The 19060-nt window shown below is 40.7% G+C and overlaps 1 protein-coding gene across 1 annotated transcript in view; it reads right to left on the reverse strand.

Moving 5' to 3' along the window:
* Positions 1–5622: 5622 nt before the first annotated feature.
* Hadhb (hydroxyacyl-CoA dehydrogenase trifunctional multienzyme complex subunit beta) overlaps positions 5623–19060 on the reverse strand; it is a 31060-nt gene continuing 17622 nt past the window's right edge. Inside the window, exons 7-16 of the mRNA XM_027424530.2 lie at positions 17632–17719; positions 15186–15373; positions 14334–14514; positions 12550–12671; positions 10709–10788; positions 10589–10636; positions 9831–9918; positions 9436–9510; positions 9045–9209; positions 5623–6150 (exon numbers count right to left, since the gene is read on the reverse strand). Coding sequence (XP_027280331.1) covers positions 6115–6150; positions 9045–9209; positions 9436–9510; positions 9831–9918; positions 10589–10636; positions 10709–10788; positions 12550–12671; positions 14334–14514; positions 15186–15373; positions 17632–17719 — 1071 coding nt within the window. The 3' untranslated portion in view covers positions 5623–6114. The remainder of the gene's footprint in view (positions 6151–9044; positions 9210–9435; positions 9511–9830; positions 9919–10588; positions 10637–10708; positions 10789–12549; positions 12672–14333; positions 14515–15185; positions 15374–17631; positions 17720–19060) is intronic.

Consider the following 19060-nt stretch of genomic DNA (forward strand, 5'->3'; position numbering starts at 1 on the left):
CATGGGCCTGTGTGTTTCATAGCAGAGCAGTAACATTGATGGCAGCTTTAGAACTATCTCATAGGAAATATGAACAATCATATTCCCGTGGTCCAAGATTTTCGAGTGGTCAAAATGCCTCTGAAGTAGCTGTAAGTTTTACCAATCTTTATATCTCACTTTTGCAACATATACAATGTTCTATAATTCCAGGTGTGGTGGTGCGTGTTTTTAATCCCAGTACTTGAAAGGCAGAACCAGACAGATCTCTGAATTCAAGCCAGCCTGGTCAACAAAGTGAGTTCTAGCATATCCAGGACTGTACAGAGAAACTCTGTCTTAAAAAGCCAAACCAAATCAAACCAAACAAGCAAAAAACTATGTTCTGTAATCTTTCTTTCCTTGTTCTTTTTTTTCATTTTCCATCTATGTACCACATTAGAGAAGTACCTAAGAGGCCAGAAGAGGGTGTCAGATACCCTGGAGTGACCCACAGTTTTGAGCCACCGTGAGAGAGCTGGGAATCAAACCCAGGTCCCTGGAAGAGCAGCCAGAGCTCTCGATCAATGAGCACTCTCCTGTGTGACATGTGTTTTAATAGCTCTTAATAATAAAAACCTGGGTCAGATATCAGGCAAATGCCAAAAGGTCAGAAAAGTAAAGGAGCAGCCACAGAGACCTCTTACCTGTACTGAATCCTCAGACCAAAGGGGCCACCCTGTCCATACGAATCCTCAGACTGAATTCAATGAGCTCCCATCTCCTCCGGCCTTGTATCCCTCTCTCTGCCCAGACATATCACTCCTGTCTCCACCTCCCTAGTGCTGAGATAAAAGGTGTGTACCACCACTGCCTGTCATCTATGTCTAACTAGAGTGGCTAGCTCTACACTCTGATCATCAGGCAAGCTTTATTTGTTAGATCACAAACAAAATATCACCACACTCAGCCTTTTTAAGGTTTGCATCTTTTTAAGGTTTCAGAAACGGTGAAGTCCTTCTATCATTAACTTTAAAAAATCAATATAAAATATATGTATCAGAGAAATATGTATAGAAACAAAAAGACACATTTGAATGACACTTGAAAGTGACAGGATTAAGGCAAGACAGAAGAGTAAGATGCAATTAGACAGGACAATAAGACATCTGGCTAAATTAATAGAATTCAAAAAGGAGTAACAGGTTTTTGAGAAAATATTAAGAGCAATGAAAATTTTCTGATGAGTCTTTCAAATTTACTTGCTCTATGGATATTTTTATAAAATGGGATGTTAAAACTGGAGAATCAGCAAGATGGCTCAGCAAGTAAAAGTGCTTGCCACAAGGGCCTGACAACTTGAGTTTGCTCATCAGAACCCATAGATGGTGGAAGAAAACTGAATCCCCAAAGTTGCTCTCTGTCATGGGATGCACACGCTCACTCCCACCCCCCACCCCACTCCACATACATACACACAAATAAATGTAACAAAAATTAGAGATAGAAATTGCACTAATGCTCTTTCCCTTTAGAAGCAGAGGAGACTGCCTTCCTTAGTGTGCTTTGGGGGGGCAGGGGATTTCTTTTTCCTTCCCAAATGATCACACATACTCAATGCTCTTGGAACAAGTACATGAAACATTAAGCCTTCATTTGGCTCTCACCATTAAAAAAAATAGTCCATAAAAGAAGTCTCCAGAGACAAATAAAGGAAAACACATTTCAAAGCAATCCCATTTCTAAGATGGCTTAAAAAGGAAATGGACAACTGGGCAGATAAATGTGCAGAGGCCAAGCTCCAGTCTCGGTAACATGAGAAGCAGCTGGCAAGAGCAGGGAGGAAAAATCCATATGTAGGGCTGCCATGTGGTCAGTAGCGTGGGGAAGTGGTTAGGCTATAGAGCTCTAAGCAAAGAGCTCCCAGGCAGCGTCACACTGTGGGACCCTGGAGTGTACAGATACGCCCTGAAGAGGAGAGAGATCAGTGTTAACAATGGCTCTAAGGCACTGGTCTATCTTTATTTTTGTTGTTGTTCAATCTGTTACTAGTTTATTTGGGACTTTTCCTTTTTCTTTTCAACCCACACCCGTTACTCTGTGTAGCCTTTGCTGTCCCGGAACTCACTCTATAGACCAGACCTGCCTCAAACTCAGAGATCCACCTGCCCACCCTTATTCAGGACTCTTTCTCTCCCTCCTTCTCTCTCTCTTTAGTTTTTTTGTTTGTTTGTTTTGTTATCAACAGTGTTTCTCTGTGTAGTCCTGGCTGTCCTAGACTTGCTCTATAGACCAGGCTGGTCTTGAACTCAAAGATCCACCTGCCTCTGCCTCCACCCAGATTAGGATTTTTCAATGAATAAGAATCATTGGTTGGAGGGACTGGAGGATGTTGAAGTGGGATGACACAAATACTGGCAATGGTGCTGTCCTGAAAGGGAATGCATTGCTGTGAAAGAGAAGAATATAGTTGTTTGTTTTTACTTTTACTCCTTACTCTATTCTTTTACTCTTTTGGGGGTCCGCTACCCACCTCCCAAATAATCACTCATGCAGAGGCTTATTCTTACTTATAAATGCCTGGTCTTAGCTTGGCTTGGTTATAGCCAGCTTTTCTTTAGTTATGCCGGCTACCTTTTGCCTCTGGGCTTTTTCCTTTTCTTCTGTATTTCTTTCACTCTTACTCCATGGCTGGCTGTGTGGCTGTGTAACTGGCCCCTGAGTCCTCTCTTCTCCTTTTCTTGCTCCTTCTTTCTCCCAGATTTCTCCTTCTATTTATCCTCTCTGCCTGCTAGCCCACCATCCCTGCTCCTGCTTCACTGCTGGCCATTCAGCTCTTTATTAGCCCATCAGGTGTTTTAGACAGACACAGTAACACAGCTTCAGAGTTACACAAATGCAGCATAAACAGAAGTAATACATCTTTATATCATTAAGCAAATAAATGTTCCACAGCATAAACTAAAATAGCACACCTTAAAATATTTATTCTACAGCAGAAAATGCTCTTAGACTTTGTTGGCAATATCAGGAGCTGCACTGGACCAAGTTCTTTCCCCTTTTGTATAGCGGACTGTCAATTCAAACAGTTGATTGCCAAAGCAGAATGACAAATGACAATTTAAAACTTCCTTAGCTGCAAATTGAGGCAGGAAAAGTGTAAGTTTCAAGCCACCCTGGGCTACACAGTAGTTAGACTTCCTCAGAAGCCATGTTTCCTTAATTATTGAGTTTATATGATTAAAGATTCTGAACTTTTCCAAAGTAATCATTTCTAATATAAAGACACATTTTAGTTCTGAAGGAGGAGTTAAGTCCAGGGAGCTGATGTGGGAACTATAGTTGATCATAATGTATTGTGTGCTGGAAATTTACCAAAAGAGAAGCTTTGAGCTACTGCACACACACACACACACACACACACACACACACACACACACACACACACTTCATGGCATATATATAGAGGTCAAAGACAATTTATGTTTTCTCCTTTCACTATGCGGGTCTGCTGTGGAATAATCCTTTTGTATACTATGAAGATCTGTCACTCATTGGTTTAATAAAAAGCTGATTGGCCAGTGGCCAGGCAGGAAGTATAGGTGGGACAACCAAACTAAGGATGCTGGGATGAAGAAGGGCAGAGTCAGAGGAGTTGCCAGCCAGACACAGAATGAGTGGGAAACACAAAACAGATAGAGGTAAAAGCCATGTGGCACAATGTGGATTAATGGAGATGGGTTGATTTAAGTTGTAAGAGCTGGATAGTAATAAGCCCGAGCTATTGGCCGAGCATTTATAATTCATATTAAGTCTCTGTGTCAGTTATTTGAGACTGGTGGGTGGGAAAGAAACATCCATCTATGTGGGTCGTGAGATCAAACTCAACTTGTCAAGCTTGGTGGCAAGGACCTTTACTTGCTGAGCGATGTGGCCAGCTCAAGAAAGTGCTTTTGATTAATGCCATTTTCCCCAACTCAGAGCTTTTCTGCCAGGCGTTAGTGGCACATGCCTTTAGTCCCAGCATGCAGGAGGTAGAGGATTTCTGTGAGTTCGGAGGTCAGCCTGGTCTACAGATCAAGTTCCAGGACAGGTTCCAAAGCAATACAGAGAAACCCTGTCTCGAAGGTGGGGGGTCTTTTCTAACTCACAAAATTAATTTTCACTTGATAACTATTACATTTAGATAACTCTGGGAAAATTAAAGCGTTTCTAAAGTGTGGTTAGTGGCACTGCTGTAATGTAAGTTGTGTCAACTTGACACAAGCTGGAGTCATCAGAGAGGAAGGAGCCTCAGCTGATGAAATGTGTCCTTGAGATCCAGCTGTAAGGCATTTTCCCAATTAGTGATTTATGTTGGAGGGTCCAGCCCATGGTGGGTGGTGCCATGCCTGGGCTGGTGGTCCTGGGTTCTATAAGAAAGCAGGTTAAACAAGCCAGGGGAAGAAAGCCAGTAAACAGTTCCCCTCCTTGGCCTCAGCATCAGCTCCTGCCTCCAGGTTCCTGCCCTGTTTGAGTTCTTCTTCTGACTTCCTTCAATATGAACAGCAATATGGAAGTGTAAGCCAGGTAAACCCTTCCCTCCCAACTTGCTTTTGGTCATAGTATTTCATCCCATCAATAGAAACCCTAAGACAACTGCCACTGATTCCTTAAGTCTAGGATTCTCCAAAGCATTCCTAGAAACTACAGAGATACTGAGAATCCGTCTACCTTTTCCCTCTGATGGGCTGATTATCCGAATAGCATGTTTCTACAGCATGTGTGGTAAATACAAACAAAATATTGAATGTGGCATTACATCAGCTAACATCTTGTGAAAAACTACTTATTGCTATTTCTAGCAATCTTTTCTTTCTTTTTTCCTTGAGACAGGGTTTCTCTGTGTAGCCCTAGCTGTCCTGGAACTCACTGTGTAGACCAGGCTGGCCTTGAACTCCGCCTGCCTCTGCTTCCTTGAGATCTGAGACTAAAGGTGTGCCCTTCCCCTCTTTTCTTATTGACCAGAGACTAGGTGATAAGGATTCTGTCATTTTTGCAAATGAATTTAAAACAGCACCTTTTGGGGGAAAGTTCTCTAAATATTAAAACACAAAATGTAACTGAGAAAATTTAGATCAGATGTCTAAAAATAAAAGTTTAGACTTGGAAGAAACTTAAAAAACAAATACATACCAGTCACATTATGGGCTGGACTGAGTACCTGCCTAGTGTTCAAGAGGCCCTGACTTTAATTCCCATTGCCACACAAAATCCCATACATACATACATACCTGCATTCATGCATGCATACTATGATTTAATTTACCAAGAAAACTTAAATACTTTTCAGAGGTCAACACTTTGTTCCTTACCCAAAAGCCTAGGGTAAGTCTGACAGCAACTTCCACACATTTCAGCAACATTCAAACAAACATCCACAACTCAGGCTATGACTTTTTCTGGACAGCATAGATGTGGTTTGTGTGGCATTGCTGTCAAGAATTTGAGAGGGTTTATAATAGTCAAAATACATTTTTAACCCGTGACATCAACTCTGACAAACAGGAAAGTTTCAAAATTGGCTGAAATAGTTATAAGTTCCAAATCAGTAACTAAAGGCAAAGCCACCCTTAAGTCAAAAGGGCCACCTTCTTCAACTAATAAAGAGACCACAAACAGTCCTCTAATACATTTCTAATTTATTAAGGTCAACCAATATGGTATTTATATATCTAAGCATTTCAGTTTTCAGAGATGTTTAGATTACTATTTTTTTCATAGTAAGTTAATTTAGGCACATTGGTTTGTATTTTAGAAAAAATAATTATCTCTATGACATGGACAGGAACAAGGGGAATCTGCAAATGTTACAAAGATGACTTCAAACCTCAGCCAACCTCTCTCCAAGCTGCTATCAGCCATTAGTCTTTGCAACAGAGATAACAAGAACTGTGTGCACATATGTGATACTCTGGAATTTAGAGAGCAGAAGATGAGGTTATCGGAAAGCTTGGAACACTGGCAAGGCTTGATTGCAAAGTATTAAGAGAAGGCCACAGCTGTTGTTTTCCTAAGAAGAGCTAGGAACTACAGGTGTCACTTGGTGGTGCATTGAAATGGCATTGCCAAGTTCGAGTGCTGCACACAGAAATCAGACCACCTCCTCTAGAGCAATCATTTTGGATAAGCTTCCACAATCATAGCATGACCCTGTAAAAGGAAAAAAAAAACTTCAGTCAGAGTAAGGAAAGCAATGAAAGGTGATGAATCCAGGCAGTATGGAGGTAAGTGAACTGTGCAAACACCTTCCAAACTTCTGTGTGATCCCGGGAGAGTGGCCATTCTGAGCCCCCACTTCCTCTATAAAATGGAGCTTATGGTTCCTAGTTTAGAAAGATCTCATAAAAATCAGAGAGTACATATTATATATGTACTTATATACATACAACTGGCTATATACATATACACACATGGACACATATATACAACAGACACAGTCTAATATAGAGTGAAAGTCCTAGTAATGCAATAAATGGTTGCTTTATTTTTGTTTCTGTGGTTCTGGGGATTGATTCCAGGCATGCTAGCCAAGTACTCTACCACTGGGCCACATCTTCAACCCAAGTAGGATTAAAAGGTTAAGTGACTCAGTCAGACCACAAAGCTATTGTTAAGAAAGACCAGATCTGGGCGTTGGTGGAGCACACCTTTAATCCCAGCACTCAGGAGGCAGAGGCAGGCGGCTCTCTGTGAGTTCCAGGCCAGCCTAGAGCGAGTTCCAGCACAGCCTCCAAAGCCACTGAGAAACCCTGTCTAAAAAAAAAAAGAAAGAAAGAAAGACCAGATCTGAAAACAGGGGTGAGGATTCTAAAGTCTGGGCTTAGCACTTTACTCTTCTGTGGTTAAGATGAATTGAGCATACATAAGGGCAGGAAGAAAAAACAGTGTCCCTTCTCCAAAAACTGCACAGCTCTGGGTACTAGTTATGACTCAAGTTTAAGCTTTACATAAACAAGAGGATTTCCTATCTGATAAACACAGTCATGTTAACCACTGGACTTCCATCAAACCAATAAACAGCCTAATGAAATGCCCAGCTTCCAGGTCCAATCCAATTCCCATAAATATGTGTTAAGAAACTATTATTTAAGTCAGGTGTGGTGGTGCATGCCTTTAATCCCAGCACTCAGGAGGTTGAGGCAGGTGGAGTTCAGGGCCAGCCTGGTTTGCAGAGTTCCCAGACAGCCATGGCTGTTACACAGAGAAACTCTGCCTCAAACAGAAAGAAAGAAAGAAAGAAAGAAAGAAAGAAAGAAAGAAAGAAAGAAAGAAAGAAAGAAAGAAAGAAAAAAAGAAAAGAAACTATTACTTAAAAAGTACCAAGTTCAATACTACATAAGTTGAAAGTTCTGATATAAGATCTTCATCTGGAATTTAGCATATGCATTAGTTCAGAACCTCGACAATGCATAAGTAAACAACAATAAAAAGAGCAGAGACAGAAGGTAACCTGGGGGTTAACCAAAGGACTCAGGAGGCAGAACGCTCTCAGCTTTACTTACAATGCACTATTCTCATGTTCCAACACGATCAGTGGTTATCAACAAGGAGAAGTGCCTCCCTTCTCGCCAAAAGACATTTGGCAATGAATGGAGGCATTTCTACTTGTTTCAACTATGTGCCTAAAATGGGCCAGGGTAGGATTGGCAAGAATTTGTTGCAATTGGAATCTCATGAGTGGAGGCTATGTTAAAATCCTACAATACACAGCCCACAGAATTAACTAGCCCAGAACATTAACAATGCCAAGGATGAAAAACACTGCTCTAGGGCTGGAGAGATGGCTTAGTAGTAAGAGCACTGGCTCTTCCAGAGGACCCAAGGTTCAATTCTCGGCCCCCATATGGCAGCTCATACGTGTAACTCCAGTTCTAGGGTTTCTGACAGCCTCACACAGACAGACATACACGCAGGCAAAACACCAATAAACATAAAATAAAAAGAATTAAAAAAAAAAAACACTGTTTTAGATCCACAATAGTGAAGTTTTGCTCTAATTTCCTAACCATGTTGGTGTCACTCTATTGGCTCAATGAAACAAGTTAGTAGTGAGTTTAAAACTTCTAGAAGAAAGACAGTAAACACTCTTCTTCAATCATTCACAGAATCATCTAATGTTACTTACATTCTGTGCACTAACAATAAAAATTGCACCTGACAGGAAGAGAATCTGTGTGGACTACCTGGCACCCTCAAGGGAGCAGGCAGAGATAAGAAGCAGGCTCTTACATATACATGCAAGGTTTCAGTTAGGAGAGTCACCCAAACTATAAGTATTTCTGAGTTAGGGGACTATCCTAAGCAGAGCACGGTCTAGTAAGTGTGGAGCCCTGGGTTTAATCCCCATCATTAGCAAAAAGTTGTGGGCAATGAAGCAACAATGTTTCAACTTTGTTGTTGTTGATGTTTTGAGACAGGGTTTGTCTATGTAGCCTTGGCTGTCCTGGAACTTGATCTGTAGACCAGACTGGCCACTAACTGACAGATATCCACCTGCCTCTGCCTCCAGGGTGCTGGGATTAGAGGCGTGCTCTACCACAACAACCCCATCCATTCTTGAGGACTGTTTTGTTATGGTGGAGCTATGACTGAACCCAGGACTTCAAACCTGTGAGACAAGCACTTGGACACTAAGGTAACAGCCACAGAGACTGTTTCTCTTAGATTTTACAGATAAGGTGTTGCAATTATTAGGTAAATAAATAAAAGTATATTGTTAAAGAAGAAAATGCATTGAGATGCTCTAATGCTAGTGTCTGGCAAAGAAGTTATAAATGAGTTTTTCTATGTATTTTTATGTTTTACATAGTTTCCATAACGACCATATATTAATATTGTAATCAAGAAAAGTAAACATTTTAAAAAAGAAAAACAGCTTGAATTTACAGAGCATCCTCCTTTCAATGAAGTATCAGAATTAAAATGGTCTTCTGGAAGAAAACACTCTGTTTTCGGTTGTCTGTCATCAGAAATAGAGTTTCAAGAATGCTTCAAACAAAACATTCTTGGGATGTGGAAGTCCCAATGACACTTCTGTGACGTACCTGTCCTCCAGCTGCACAGGCAGCCACTAAAGCATACTGGCCTCCATCCTTACTCAGTCTGTTGGCAGCTGCCATGACCAGTCGACAGCCAGTGGCTCCAAAAGGGTGTCCCAGAGACAGTGATCCGCCCCAGATATTAAACTTCTCCAGAGGAGGTGATCCAACCTGGCTCCCACACAAACAAAGACCAATTTAAAGGCAATTTTACTTAAGACCAATCAAGTCAGGCTCTTCCTAAGAGGCAGCAAGCAGCCCAGAAGGAAGCAACGAATGCTGACTACCTTACAAACAAGGGCATGGAATGTGAATGAGATGAACAGAAGACGACATAAAGGCTAACTGTTTTCACAGGGAAATTCAAGCATTTTTTTTTTTTTAATGAGAAACTTACCTTGGTTTTCCTGCCCATGTAGTTTTGTGCAAACCAGTCAGAATCCATGGCTTTAAAGTTAGCCAAAATCTGGCCCTAGGAGGGAAAATAATTCAAGGCTTTGTTATCAATACTCTTCTGGGCTTATCTGAGGCATAGACTTTGTAACTTTAAGCAAATCTTTACATCAGTTCTCAGCAAAAGTGTTCTAAAGTCATAATTTAACACTTCTAATGGGCTTTTAAGAAACAGCCTCCAAAGGTATATTTTTCAATACCACAAGTCTGACCCAATTCTCTGACCTAGCGCTCCTTTCAAAGAAGTTCAGTTTGAAATACAAAGCCCCACTCCCTACAAACATGGGCTTCATTTTTAATGGTTATACTCATTTCAGATGTGTCTTATAGACAACTTACTGAGAAGGCTTCATGAAATTCAAAAGCATCAATATCGTTCATGGTTAATCCTGCCTTTTCTAGAACTTTTGGAGTAGCATATGTTGGTCTGAAAAAGAAAACAAACAAAAGGTAGTAGTCTAAAACTTTCCATTTTAACCTAAGCATTTCTTAGTGTACTCCAAATTGAGTTTTACACTTATTCATTGGTTCTATTTATTATAAAAATACTAATGAAGTGTTGAGAATACAAAAAGACATGCCTCATCTTCACTATATTTTAGAACTGGAAAAACAGATAATCAACAGGCAAACAGTGAAGTGTAATTTAAAACGGGCAAAGGCCGTGGAAAGGGCTTGGCTAGCCTCAAAGTTATAATGAAGCCAGTGGAGAAGGGAGAGATAGTCAAATGAAAGACCCTGTGGGTAGGGATGAAGCTCAGTGCTGGAAGCGCTTGTCTACTGAGAGTGAGGCCCCTATTCCAATACCCTGCAACATGTAAACATAAACATACACACACCCCCCACACGGCAGAGGTGTTAGCTGATTATATAGCACAGTGGATAGTGATATGAAAACAAAATGCTTATTCTGCCAACTTAGGGTTTAATATATTTTCCAACCTGTGTAAAAATGTGAGCAACTGATCCCTGGGTCCCACATGGTGGAAGGAGAAAATCAACTACTGTAAATTATACATCTGACCTCCTCCATACACACTAAATAAATGTAATAAATACATTAATTGAAATCCAGAGGGATATACACTGCTACTTACCCAAGTAAAAGCTGATCTTTTGGATCCTGGGACACATATATAAAATCCCTAAGCAAAAACAGAGAGGTTAGCTCCAGTAATAAAGAAGTCACGGGCAATTCACCTGAATATTTACTTTACCTCAAATATGCCTTTGGCTTATAACCCATGGCCAGAGCTTTCTCCTCTGACATGATCAGCATCGCAGAAGCACCATCCGTCTGAAATGGTAACAGCAACCATGTTATATGAAGGTCTCCAGGCAGCTACCTCCAAAGTCTGTTCCTGAGTCCACTAACAGGTATGTACGGACTCCATCTAACAAACCCACTTTACTATATCCACCATTAAGTCACAATAAGCACATACACTGAGCCACTTTGGGAGGACAGTGGAAGCAGGAACTGCTTATAAGATACAATAATTTATCCACTACACTGGGAGGGATGGCTTTAGAAATAAGGATCCATTGGGGTTTTGCTTCTTGAACAGGAAATGAAATTTTTATTAATTAAAACTATTTATTTACTTCAATTATTTATTTTTATATTTTCTGTGCCATTTCTTAGTTGCCTCCTGCCTACAGCTTTGAGATTTTATTCTAGAGGCAAATGTTGAGAGAAGACACAGGTAGGCAAATGAGAACATCAAAACCGTGGTTTTAGAACACATTGAACACATCTCCTATGTTTTTATCCCAAATAATAATCAAGAAGTTACAGGACAAAGAAGTATTGCTGGGGTTTTGTTTTTTGATTTTAAAAAGCCCTTTACCATTACTTTAAAAAGGAAAGAATGGTCAGGTGGTGGTAGCCATACCTTTAATCCCAGAACTCAGGAGGCAGAGGCAGGTGGATCTCTGTGAGTCCAAAGCCAGCCTGATTTAGAGTTCCAGGACAGCCAGGGCTAAACAGAGAAATTTTTTGTTTGTTTGTTTGTCTGTCTCAAACAAACAAACAAAACAAAAAAGAAAGAATGTCCTCCACAATTCCAAATCAAAACAAGTTGTCACAATTAATCATATCTTTTTAAAAAACTCTGCAATCCTGAAAAGAACTTGTAGCAACTAGTAGGGTGGCCATAAAGTCTGGGAACACAGGTGACTATACATAAAAAATGGTTTATGGATACTACATCCGTAGTATGTTCACTGCAGGGTATGGTGGTAGAAACTGATTAGTTATACTGTCAAAGAAACATTGAGGGCTGGAGAGACAGCTCAGTGGTTAAGAAAACTTGTTCTTCCAGAGGACCCAGGTTCAGTTCCCAGTACCCACATGGTAGCTAAGGAAAATCTATAACTCCAGTTCCACAAGAGCCAATGTCTCTTCTGGCCTCTATGGGCACTGAACATACAAGGCAGGTGCACAGACACACATCAAATTTACTTGCTACCTTTTTTGAGAAGCCTGTCCAATACCCTCAGTATCTACAGCCATTCTAGTACTTCTCACCATATCACAACTGTCCTTTCCATTTTCAGCGCCTAGCATAAGCAATGCAAAGTTGATGAATGGCCAAGTGCATAAGAACAGCTTCTGTATCAGTATAGGGAGAGATTGAAGACCTTAAAACCATTATTTTAAACTTGGTGTTTAAACATGGTACATGCCTGTACTTCTAGCACTAGGGAGGCTGAGGCAGAAGGATTATAACTTTGAGGTCAACCTAGGCTACATAAGGAAATCCTATCTCAAAGCAAAATTTTATTTGTTGGATTTTTGAGACGAGGTCTTGAATGCCTAGACTGGCTGCAAACTCTGGATCCTCCAGTCTTTACATCCTGGATGCTGGGGTTACTGGCATGTATCGTCACTCCCAGTTTTTGTGTTTGTTTTCTAAATAATTTTTCCTTTAACATTTCCTTTACAGTGAATAGCTTTATTTTAAGCCTCCAATCACACACAAGCAAATTTGTTGCAGGCTCTCCTACTGAGAACACAGAAAAGCCACTATTAAACACAAACAGCACTGACAATTACCAGGAAAGAAGAATTTGCAGCTGTCACTGTGCCATAGGGTTTGATGAAGGCAGGCTTTAGTTTGGCCATTTGCTCCAATGAGGAAGGACGGATCCCGTTATCTTTGGTAACTGTGTCCTTTCCTATAAGAACATGAATGTTTTAACTCTAAGAAACTGTAAGCATTATATCTTCTCTATAGCAATATGCTTTAACAATGGTAAGAATAGGGTGGGGAGGGGGCTGGAAAGCTCAGTGGGTAACACTTGCTGTTCTTTCTGAAGATCCAAATGTAGCACCCAGCACCCATGTTGGGCAGCTCCCAGAGAACCAACGCCCTCTTCTGCCCTCTAAAGAATCCACACACATGTGCATATACCCACACACAGACACAGACACATAACTAAAAGCTTAACAACAAATGGAATGTAAATATTATCTATCATCTATGTAGAAAGCCTTTTTATTCTTTCCAGTACTAGAGATGAACCCCTCCACCACCAGGGCCTTGACACACCATGCCAGGCATATCTAGTACTTTAGAGGCTGAGACATGAAGACCATTGTGAGTTTGAGGACAACCTAAGCTACACAACATGTATCAGGCCATCCAGGATTACATAGTAAAATCCTGTCTCAAAAACAAACAACCCACCATCTTATTTTCTTAAAACATCCACTCAAATTTTGCTGTTTTATATAGAAATCATATGAATCAGGAATTTCAAATAGGCTTGACCTAGGTATTGTGACTCATCCCTGTAATCCAAGGGGCAGATGGGGGGAAAGAAAGGAGGGGGAGAAAGGGACCGACTCCAGCAGTATCTGAAAGGAGGCACTTAATAAAAACTTAAGAAAGTTGTCATGGTAACACATGCAAGCAATCCTACCACTTGGAGGTAGAGGCCGAGGATCTGAAGTTCAAGGCCAGCCTCAGCAACAGACTTTGAGACCTTGTTTTAAAAAATAAAACTTTTCCGAGACATGGTTTCTCTGTGTGACAGCCCTAGCTGTACTGAAACTCACTTTGTAGACCAGGCTGGCCTCAAAATCACTGAGATCCACCTGCCTCTGCCTGTCAATGCTGGGAATAAAGGCGTGAGCCACAACTGTCTGGCAAAAAACAACAAAAGCCTTTTTTAAAGTTTACCTGAGTTACAGCATAAATCTAAAGTTGAGTCCATGTTTAAGAAGAAAAGCTGAGTATTTTGGAAACAATCATTAATTTAAATTAATTAAAATGTAAATTAATCATAGCACCAGGGAGGCAAAAGCAGACCAGCCAAGACCACATAGTAAGAACCTGTCTTTAAGAAATTATCACCAAAGCTGGGTGTTGGTGGCACACACCTTTAATCCCAGCACTCCAGAGGCAGAGGCAGGAATGAGTTTGAGGCTACACTGGTCTACAGAGTGAGTTCCAGGACAGGCTCAAAAGCTAAACAAAGAAACCCTGTCTTGAAAAAACAAAAAAACAAAAGAAATTATCATTTAAGGTTTTTAAGTTTTGGGTTGAAGAGATGGCTCAGTCCTTAAGAACACTTGCTGCCCATGTGGAGGATCCAGATCTGGTTGCAAGCACCCCCATTGGTTGGCTCACAATCCCCTGTAACCTTGGTTCCAGGGGCTCCAGTGCCCTCTTATGCCTGTGTAGACACCTGCACACATATAATGCACAAACATACACTAAGGTATACACATAAAAACATAAAATAAAAATAAACAAATCCTTTTAAAAGACAAGAGTTTAAGTTTTTGGAGCAACTGAAACAGTTGAGAACACCTCAGTAAGTACCACCATTTACCTGGTACTTTGAAGGGTACAATATCTGAAAGATGTCCTTCATCCTGTGCCTTCTTGGCCAGACTATGAGACCGCAGAGCATATTCATCCTGTTCCATTCGAGAAACAGCAAAGGCAGCAGCCAGTCGGTCTGCAGAGTGGCCCATGGTCTCATTAGTGGAGAACTCAGCCACTGCAGGGAGCTAGCAAAGGGATATTAAAAACAGTTACAATCTTTAGGGGTGTTAAAAGGACACAGGATTGCTCAGTGCTATTTAGAAAAGTTGAAATCTATTCACTGGCTAGACCTAGGGACACAAGCCTCTAATCCTAGCAGTCAGGAGGTTGAGGTAGGGGGATTTTGAATTTTGAGGCCAGTTCAGCAAGACCCTAGTTTAAAACAAAAAACAAAAACAAAACAGCAATGAAGGAATAAAAGAAACCCAGAAATCTCTTTGTGAGCAAACATATTTCTAAAGAGAGCTAACAGATTCATGTTTGGAGACAGTCTCAGAATGTAAATCAGGCTGCCCTTGAACTCACACAGATTCACTTGTCTCTGCTCCTGGAGTGCTAGGATTAAAGGTTTGTGCAAACAAGCTCAGGTTACAAATTTAATTTTTATAACTACTCCCCACCCCCCATGCTGCCCTGTAATCATGAGAATATATAACTATTAGAATGTGTTATATCTAACTGTGGCCTAGCCAAGGGATGCTCTAGAAAGCCATCTTTTTTTTTTATTTAAATTTTAAACTTTATTATGTAGCATACAATAATAAAAAAAATCACACACCAAAATTAAAAGATTAGAAAGACTATACAACTCAATAAGGAAAGCCATCTTTATTTACATTAAATTCACAAGTCTTACCTCAGGTGATAGAAAATTCAATCTGAATTTAGTAAGTAAGGACAGACGCTGGCTCAGAGTCTTGGCTTTATTGAGATCAAGCATCATTTTCCTCATTTTTCTTGAATGACGAATAGGGACGTCCGACATTAACTCAACACCACCAGCCACAACGACATCACACTGGCCAGAAGCTATCAGACCAACAGCTGCAGAGTACAAAGTGTATGTGAGTGAATGACTTTGTAAGAATAACAACCACTGAAATGTGAGCTTCTTGATTAAAAATCTTTATAAAGAGGGACGTGAGATGGCTCAATAGGTGAAGGCACTTGCAGCCAAGCCCGAGGACCTAAACTCCATCCCTAGAGCCCATATGGCAGAAGAAGAGAACCAAGTGCATCATGACATGCATGCTTGCAAAATGCATGGAAAAATCTTTGTACCAGTTATCAGTTTTGTATAACAGTAATCAGTTTTTAACTTTTCTTTCTTTCCTTTTTTTTCTATTTTTCTTTCTTTTTTTCTGGATCTGAGATCTCACTTGTATAGCTCTGGCTGTCCTGAAACTCACACTGTAGACCAGGCTGGCTTCAAACTCACAGAGATCCACTTGCCTCTGCCTCCTTACTGCTGCCACTATGCCTAGCTGGAATTTAACTCTTCTTTCTTTCTGGTTTTTGTTTGTTTGTTTGTTTGTTTGGTTGGTTGGTTTTGGGGGGGTTGTTTTTTGTTTGTTTGTTTGTTTGTTTTTTGAGACAGGTTTTTCCATGTGGTTGTGTAGCCTTGGCTGTCCTGGAGCCTACTCTGTAGACCAGGATGTCTTTAAACTGAGACTCAGAGATCTGAACACCTCTGCCTCCTGAGTGCTGGGATTACAGGTGTGTACCACCACCTGGCCTGACATCAACTTCTAAATTAATTGATATTCTTTCATTTACTTTATTCTGTGTCTATGTGTGTTTTGCTTGCAAATAAGTATGTATACCACATTAGTGCCTAATGCCTACAGAGGCCAAGAGGGCATTAGATCTCCTGGAACTGGAGTTAATAGTTGTGAATTGCCATATGGGTGCAGGAATCATACCTGGGTCCTCTGGAAGAACAGCCAGTGCTGAGCTCTCTCTCCAGCCCAACTCAAATAATATTCTTTTTTGTTTTTGTTTTTGTTTTTGTTTTGTTTTTCAAGACAGGGTTTCTCTGTGGCTTTGGAGGCTGTCCTGGAACTAGCTCTTGTAGATCAGGCTGGCCTCGAACTCACAGAGATCCGTCTGCCTCTGCCTTACAAGTGCTGGGATTAAAGGCATGTGCCACCACCACCTGGCTCAAATAATATTATGAACCTAAACATCCTCCATATTTTATATGCTTCCAGCCTAAGTTTTCAGAAAGGTCTCCCCAGAGAATATTAATTTCTACTACATAGGGTATTTGACTTCTCAGATCTAGGTTTCCCTGCATGGCAACTGACATGCAATATTCTGTTGATTTAACTGGGAGCCAGTCACAAATGCTGCTCAAGTAGAGAAGTCCCCAACCACTACCTCTGGCATCATTCCCCGCCATCCATGAACTGACCTGCCCAATCTGGTCTTGATATTATTATAATAACAAGTACTAAGCCTGTCAAGTTTTCTGTCTTTTCATTAAACAGAAGTAGCTATTTAAATGTCCTACAATTTTAGGAAAATTGTTAGAAGTCTATACCATATAGACTGCCAAGGATGTGGGTAAAAAGTGAAGAAAAAAATGAAAGCACTTTTGCATGTGTGAATGTGTGCTCTCATCATGTGTTGGGGCACACATGGTGAGATGTGTGTGTGTGTTTGTGTGTGGTGTGTTCATGTGTGTATAGGAAAGAGGCTGGTATCTAATGTCTTCAAATGTACCCCATTATGTATATTGAGACAAGTTCTCTCACTTGAACAGATCTCACCAATTTGAATTGTCTAGCCAGCCAGCCAGCTTGATTTAGGGATGCAGTCTCTACCTTCTAAATTCTGAGATCACAAGCAGGCTGTCACATGTACACATTTATGTAGGTTCTGGGGATCTATCCACTCTTGTCCTCATGCTTACTCAACAAGTGCTTACAGCTAAGTCTTCTCCTTACCCCATGACTCAGACCATCTGGAGCAGGGATTGACAACTATGTTGATTCTTGAGGCTGCAGAACTCTGTCCTCATGGGAAAATGTTCAATCAGAATTACCTAAGAAGGATACACTATGCACCTCCTCCACTGATGGTCCCAGTAACAGCCAGCCCAGGACTAAGGAAGAATACAACTGTCCCTACAGGGCATGAAAACTACTCTAGAAATCCCCTAACTTTCGTATAATTTTATCTTTAACACAGAGCTCTTTGTGTTTTTATAATCCCTTACTTCTCTTAAGATTAATTAAAAGAAAAAAGATTAATTAAAAGGAGTAAAATCAGCAAACACCTTGGATTCCATTTACACATACCTGTGGTCATAGCTTGGTTTGAAGAGATACAAGCCATGGTGACAGTGTGAGCAGGAGTCTTGTCAGAGAAGCCAGCACCAAGGGCAGCCTTCAGGGGATAAGAAAAGAAACACAGATGAGTGAGGCTCTGAGCCCTACTCTGTCTGGTAAATTATGAAAAGGGTTTAATATTCTACAAAGCAATGTTTATAATAAGGTTAAACCCATCACAAAATGGCGTATTTGTTTTTCTTCTAGACATGAAATGTACTGTCTTAAATTTCTGGTAACAAGTCTTTTCTTTTAAAAATTTTATTACTTTTTTGGTTTTTTAAAACAGGATTTCTCTGTAGCTTTGGAGCCTGTCCTGGAACTCCCTCTGTAGACCAGGCTGGCCTCAAACTCACAGAGATCTGCCTGTCTCTGCCTTTGGAGTGCTGGGGTTAAAGGCGTGTACCACCACCACCTGGCTGCACTTACTTAGTGATATATATATATTTATTTCTTTATGTGTATAGGCACATTCATATCAGGGCATGCATGTCAAGGACAGTGTGGGAATTGGTTCTCTCCTTTCACCATGTGGGCTCAAGGGATTGAACTCAGGTTGCCGGGCTTGGTAGTATGTCCCTTACCAGCTAAGTCATCTTACCAGTCTTCTCTGTTTTATTTCTTTTCTTTCTGTAGCACTGGGGGTTAAACCTAAAGTCTTGCACATGCTCAACAAGCTCTCTCACCATGAAGATAGACTCCTAACCCTTTTTTTTTTTTTGAATATTAGATTTCTTTTTTTTTAAAGATTTTTAATTATTTATTATGTATACAACATTCTGCTTCCATGTACATCTGCACACCAGAAGAGGGCACCAGATCTCATAACAGATGATTGTGAGACACCAAGTGGTTGCTGGGAATTGAACTCAGGACCTCTGGAAGAACAGTCAGTGCTCTTAACCCCTGAGCCATCTCTCCAGCCCCTCCTAACCCTTTTTACTTTTTACTTTGAAACAGTATTTCACAAGGTGGCCTTGAGTTTACTCTGTTGGCCAGGCAGGCCATGAACTTGTGTATTTCTCCTCAGGCTCCCTAGTATTCAGGTATGCAGTCTGGGAATACCAAGTCCAATGGCCTGGTAGCCATTTTTGAGTGTGGCATACAAGGCCCCAGTATTCTTCAGCCTCACCTAATTATTAACAATGCTTTGCTTCAAACCTTCAAGGATATCATGTAATTTTATGTTACTTAAAATTTAATATACAAAAAAATTTAATCTACAATTAAAAGAGTGATGAGGGCCGGAGAGATGGCTCAGAGGTTAAGAGCACTGCCTGCTGCTTTTCCAGAGGTCCTTAGTTCAATTCCCAGAAACTACATCTTACAACCATCTATAATGAGATCTGGTGCCCTCTTCTGGCATACAGGCATACATGCAGGCAGAACACTATACATA

This window comes from Cricetulus griseus, chromosome 7, assembly GCF_003668045.3.
Source record: "Cricetulus griseus strain 17A/GY chromosome 7, alternate assembly CriGri-PICRH-1.0, whole genome shotgun sequence".
NCBI classification, from domain to species: Eukaryota; Metazoa; Chordata; class Mammalia; order Rodentia; family Cricetidae; genus Cricetulus; species Cricetulus griseus.